This window comes from Haliotis cracherodii, unplaced genomic scaffold (assembly GCF_022045235.1).
Source record: "Haliotis cracherodii isolate W230 unplaced genomic scaffold, xgHalCrac1.p SCAF_9, whole genome shotgun sequence".
NCBI lineage: Eukaryota > Metazoa > Mollusca > Gastropoda > Lepetellida > Haliotidae > Haliotis > Haliotis cracherodii.
Window position 1 is genome coordinate 56437134 of NW_027266343.1, and position 6427 is coordinate 56443560.

The 6427-nt window shown below is 40.0% G+C and overlaps 1 protein-coding gene across 1 annotated transcript; it reads right to left on the reverse strand.

Annotated features, from left to right (window-relative positions):
• Positions 1 to 1271: 1271 nt before the first annotated feature.
• LOC139452678 (prolactin-releasing peptide receptor-like) lies at positions 1272 to 4176 on the reverse strand. The gene has a single exon (XM_071234222.1). It carries the CDS (start codon positions 3530 to 3532, stop codon positions 2321 to 2323), a length of 1212 nt encoding a protein of 403 aa, XP_071090323.1. The 5' UTR covers positions 3533 to 4176; the 3' UTR covers positions 1272 to 2320.
• Between the last annotated feature and the right edge of the window lie 2251 nt (positions 4177 to 6427).

A 6427-nucleotide genomic window follows, 5' to 3' on the forward strand; every position in this document is an offset into this window, starting at 1 on the left:
GAATGTGTGATCTCCAGTGGAATCCATCGCCGTTTCAAACCAATAGAATTCCACTTTAGAGGGGGTCGTTTCTAAAATGGAACCCTTCTCAAACATACCACATATTGCGGCATGTGACAGTTCCTAAGATGATTAATGTCTCCAATTAGGACACTGCAACATCTTCACTTTTCTTAGTTTACCTAAATTAATTCAAGTCTTTGATCGACTTTAGAAATTGGGAGAACATGAATACATGACACTTTTGTATTGATGTACTAAGAATAAAAGAAGCTATTATCCATAAAAAAGTGTTATGTATAAATTATTTTAGATTTTTAATTGTACATTAGCATTTGAACGAAGAAGGCTTTGCATTTATGTTGATAAACCCTTTACTAATGTTAAATAGAAAGGAATGTCAACGTTCAATCACCTTGCAAAGACATACATTTAACCCCGTTAATCACAGCCACCTACATGTATATACAAACCATACTCACAACGATATATCAAATGTTTATTCCGTGCGGATTAACGGGGTTCACTGTATACAGGTAGTGGGTGATGAAGACTAAAACAAGTGTCAGGAAACTCGTAGGAAGACCTGCAACCTAATGGTAAAATATCACAATGAAGAAAACCGAAGCTGCCATTGTATGCAAGTTAACATACAGTGTACCGTAAAAATGAAACATGTTGGTGGTTCAGAAACCGTCAGTGCAAACCGAGTCCGCGCAAATGGTTGAGATATAAGACTACTTCTAATAAATGGAATGATGACAAGAATCATATGAACCACATGCACTACATGCGCCACAACTGACGAACAATGATTTTATCACATACATTTCTGAAAGAGTGGTAGTGAGGTGTATAGTACTATGTATAATTCGGAATTACAATGCTGCAAGATGTGCTGAGAATATGAAACATTATGTGAAACTTAAAATCAACAGTCACATATCTCAATATCAACGAATATCTTCTGTAATTTGCACACTGCTTATTATTCATAATCACAGAAACGAAATTGTGATACTTCGTCAATAACCTGAGTATAGAGACTTGAAAACGATAATGTCCAGCTGAAACACTTTTGTGCACTGTTATGACATTTGCATTAACGTTGTTTTTGTTTTTGTCAACAAACAAACAAACAAACAAACAAACAACTTAAGGTGAATGTATGTACAAACATGTCCCACATTGACCTTCGTGTGTATATGGCAGTATTATTATTATTATTATTAGTAGTAGTAGTAGTAGTAGTAGTAGTAGTAGTAGTAGTAGTAGTAGTAGTAGTAATCAACAAGTTAAAATAATGACAGAATTGCCTTTGAATTAAAGTAAATAAATATAAATTGAGTGTTATCTTATTTCCCTTCAGACTTATTCAAACATCCATCCAACGACACCACTGCCCATAAAAAAGGGCAAATACTTTCCGTACCGTGCGCTGACGTCATTGTGCTTGGAACTGAAATCATATAGCCTTTGTGGCAACTGCGTCAGACTGAATTTAGTACGAAATGTGCATACCAGTGGTGTGAACGGTAATGACACCAACAGTATAAATGGTGCAGCTTACCTCTCCTGTATTTGGTTTAAGGTATTTTATTAACATGGAGAGCGGTTGATTCCCCGACGTTTCTGAATAAAACACACAGTGTCTATGGCTTAGCAGACAACGCGGGTCCAGAAACACTTTTGAGCGCACCAGAACTACTTTACAGAATGAGTCTGTGAGTGAGTCAGTATTTCAGTTATGTGGAGGCGTTTCACCTTAGCTTGAACAGATATGTGGAAATGTAGGCGTAACATAACCTTTGCTGTTCTGGACTTCTGAAGCGTTTCGCAACGTCAGCCGACGCCGTACTTTGATAAGACAGTTTAGTTAAGAAAGGTTTGTCAAAGGACACTTGATAATAGAAACCATGAACATGCAAAGTCAGTGATAAAAACGGCGCCATGGATGTCCATATTGTGGTTACCATGAACCTAACCACAAAGAAATCTCAGTCCCAAAGTACAAGTACCGATTTATCGACATAACCGTTGTCCGCAAATATATGCGTGTAATATACCCACATAAGCGTAATGAAAGAAACACCAGGTTCAAGAAACACAAACAGTTGAAAGAAGTACATTTTCCATTTTTTAAAGAAGTTGTTTCCATTTTGCACGAAGTGACTGTCCCGTCTCGCTAACTTCGATTCACACTAACCTGTCGTCGTCGTGCCTGTCTTGCCCTAGGCGCGTTATTCCGAGACAGATTAAGTCTTATCTCGCACATCCCCGTACCACGAAAATTAATCCGGGCAAGAGGTAACCCCATATGTCATAAGGCTGTGTCTTGTGCCTGCTCTGCACGTGGAGAAACCGTCACGTCACGTGGTAGAGTAGATATCAACAGACTTATGTCCGGATTTCTGCTCGATCGCCGAAAGATGAGCACATACTTTGAGCACTTATAGGACGGGTTGAGATTACATAATCTCCGCAGATCCCGCTTAAAGTTGGAATTGAACCACCCATAGATGATCGGATTAACGCAAACTGATGTAAAGGCAACGAGCACACACACGGCGTGGATCAGCGGAAAGTCGGTGTGTTCAAATGTACGATAGTCAATATCAGCTATGATGTTCACTAATGTCAATGGAAGCCAGGATACTACGAACGACACTGCCATGCTTGTCAAAAGGAGAATATTCTTACGATGTCTGGACAATTTCCTGCGAATGTTGTGCATATCCCTCATTTGTGCACCCCGTGTGTGGATCCTTACTCCGAGGAACTGACATATTTTAACATGAAGGGTTATTATAGCAACCATCGGTGACAGATACTGGATTAGAAGAACGAATATAGTGTATATTGTCAGTAGAATATAGGAATTCCATTTCTCACGGCAGATAGAGTACAGGGGAACTCCATTAAATCCAATGACGTGTTCCACTTCATGGGTCAGGAATATTGGGAGCGCTACGAACAATGAGGCAGCCCATATACCTGGGATTACATATCTCGTTATCTTCACATTCCGATCCTTTCTTGACGTGTATAGAATTGCCTTATACCTGTCCACAGCCAGTGCTAAGATCGTCAGTGTTGATACGAGCACGTAAGTTGTTTGTAAAGTAGGCACAAGTTTGCACATAAATTCGCCGATATCCCAGTTCTTTAGGATCATCCTCAGGATGAGAAAGGGTTTACAAAACATACACGTCAAAATGTCCGACACGGCTAGATTGAAGATGTACCAGTTCCGACTTGACTGTGACGCCCTTCTCCGCAAGATGACCAATCCAACAGTAATATTACCTGAGATACCTATAAGCATGAGCAAGGAAAAACTCAAGATGAGACAGAGTTCTGTAAGCCCATCGAACCAGCGATCGGATTCCTTATATTCTGTAGCAACCTTCATGAAGTCTTCGAGAGAATAGTTCCCCGATCTGTCCAGATCCGACATGTCGAAATAGGCATATAGATCCGCCGGAAGTAGGGACATCAGGTCCCCAGAACTCTTGTTCCCAGCAGTTATCATGTTGCTATCATGAGCTGTTTACAAACGTGCCATGGATAACTTATTCACCAGAGGCCAACCGAATGTCATCACCGAACCTGCAACCATACGGGCGACACATACCCGTTACAAGGATCACCAAGCCTGTGATGAAATATCTGTTTCGTGTAGCTTCTGGATCATTCAAAAAACATTCGGTTGCCATGTACCAAGTATGTGTCACATCAGTCGTAGAACCAATTATCGTGTCACCAGCAAGCCGTGTTTTGAGCAGGAAGGAATACTTCTATGCGTGTATGACAATCATGTGAGATGGTCCTTGTTAATCACCTTTACTACACAACATCTATACCGCTATTAATTTAAACAAAATCGATCGACTTCCAATTTCCCATACACATGTCCATTAGGATATATAGTCACTCGGTGTACTCAGGAAGCATATCAAGTTTTGTCTTCATTAAGTAGATGTATCGAGGATGATGACCCTCAGATGAACCGTGCGGGTTGTCAGTTAAAAAACACACAGAAACCAGCAGAGTCCATGACAATTACTGGCTAGATTGATCAGCTTGCCTATCTGTTGTAAGTCCGCCTTGAACTCGACAATGACAGATGTCCGTCACAAAATCACAGAGTTTGCTTACTCTCACTTCAAAAGCCTTGCTTTCTGCGATATGTGCTTTGAATCAAACCACTGCGAGTGTCAGCTGGCTAAGGCTTGGTGTTCCCTGTCCCGTGCTTGATTCCTTGTGAACCTGCCATGCTCGAACATCTGGAAACAGAAAAACACATCTGTTGATAGTTAATGTGATATCATTATTGATTTGCAGGCTGCAGGTGCGCGTTATAGACGAAAAGAAGAAGGGCACTATTCTATTAAAGTCATGTGTTGTACATAAAAAAAACACAGGAGGTGGGTATGTGGCGTACAACACCCGGTATTTTAAAAGTCGACAACATGACGTATTTAAGATACATTTTATTTTATGCATTATTAAAATAGATACAGCAAGGTTAACTCTCGCTCTCAAAGGCAGTGTGTAAAATAATACACACAAGCAAAGTCGCAACATTGGCGCAGTGCCACCATATTGTGCCTTAACTCAAAAACCATGAGGAACCGATCATTTCATATTCTGGGGGAAGGGATACAAGGTGATATTTTAGCTACAGCTCCAGATATTTGTTTAATATATATCATAACTAAGAAACTCTCCCTGTATATATGACAAGAGGGATGACTATGAAACAAGCCTGTATGTATGACAAGAGGGATGACTTCAACTTACCAATAGTCAACTTTCCCTCCATGTCGAACAATATTCCAGCAGCTCAAGCTTTTGGCGTGTACATTTCACAACTTCTTGCCCCTTTGAGCAAGAGTCATATGGGTTCGACTGAACCCCAGGCGGTGTGAAATGTTGACAGCAAAGTCTGGAGCTGCTGGAATATTGCTCGACATGGACGGAGAGTTGATTATTTGGAAGTCGAAGTCATCCCTTGTGTCGTTCAGTCTTGTGGAGAGTGTTTGTTCATTATGAATCTTTATGCACATACGTTTTATGAAACGATGATGGGGTTACTAACGATACACGGGACCTTTGTCAGGTTAGTTGCTTTTCTTTTGTATTGATCGAATGGCATTACTTTCAAATAGTGTTGGCCTATTTTCGTGGATCGTAAGCGTTGGTTGACATTTGAAGAGATTGGATGTAATATTGAGGTTCTCGGAGAGGGTAACTAGATCATTTGTTCCCTATCCCTGCCTCAACTGATCCGGCATTGCGTAATTAAATTACGAAAGGCGTTTGATATGACTGGAATTAGTTTTGCGATGTAGGCATTAAGGTGCCAAAAACAGATTCTGATGATGCATCAATATCAGTATCAATTATTTTTGAGTAAAATATATATGCATAGTTTGTTGAATGTTAGCTTTCGAAATATTAGTCAGTATCATTCTGTTCCAGGAGACCGAGCAGCTAAACACTTTTCAGCAGATACAACAGAACAATGGACAAACATGATAATCATGGCATTAACAGACATCACGCGTTTACACATTTGAGCAATGGACCTGTGTGTGTATGGACGTAAATAATCAAGGCCTGTGAATTTTGCTTCCTTGATGCATTCTTAAAGCAATTAAATACAATACCTGGACATAAGATTTAACAGTATGAGTGAGTGACTGACTGAATATGGCTTTACTCCGCTTTTAACAATATTCCAGCAAATTCAAACAGGGGGACAGCAGAAATGGGCTTCACGCATTGTTCACATGTACGGAATCGAACCCAGGTTTTCGGCGTGACAAGAACATTCTTTAACCATCAGGCTACCCAACCGCCCCCTACAACAGCATGAACACAGTATGCCATTCACTAAAGTGGTTAGCAAAGCAACCACCAAATGACTTTATTCGCTGTGCTTTGTAAATATCTTCATTGATCAGATGTGCATTCATAGTAAGATATTCAAGGCCATTGGTTTCAATAAATAACGCATTAATGTTAATATCCTGCTGTTGATTGTCTCAGTAAACCTGTTGTGCAGCGAATAACCAGTCTCGATTATCCAGTGAAACAAATTCCATTGTCACAGAGGTAAACATAATATGAATGGATCACTAAAATTCAGTGATAACTCCAGGTGTTTTGCCCGGAGAAATAGGACCAGTGACATATTCGATGACATGGGTTATAATGGCCCACTGGCATGACACTGAATTCACACTACTCAAGACGTACAGCGAACAATAGATGCTACTTGTGCTTTCATAATATCTGAATCCAAGGATAATATCACATTCAAGAAATAGCGAGATCTGTTGTTCATTTGATTGATGCTATTTGCGCCTATTCTAAAATACATTGAAGACTGCAATCACAGCTGGTTATCAAGATCTGTGTA

What these genes read in the sequence shown, in the direction of transcription:
- LOC139452678 (XM_071234222.1), bottom strand. Translation starts at nt 3,532, where the DNA reads ATGATAACTGCTGGGAACAAGAGTTCTGGGGACCTGATGTCCCTACTT.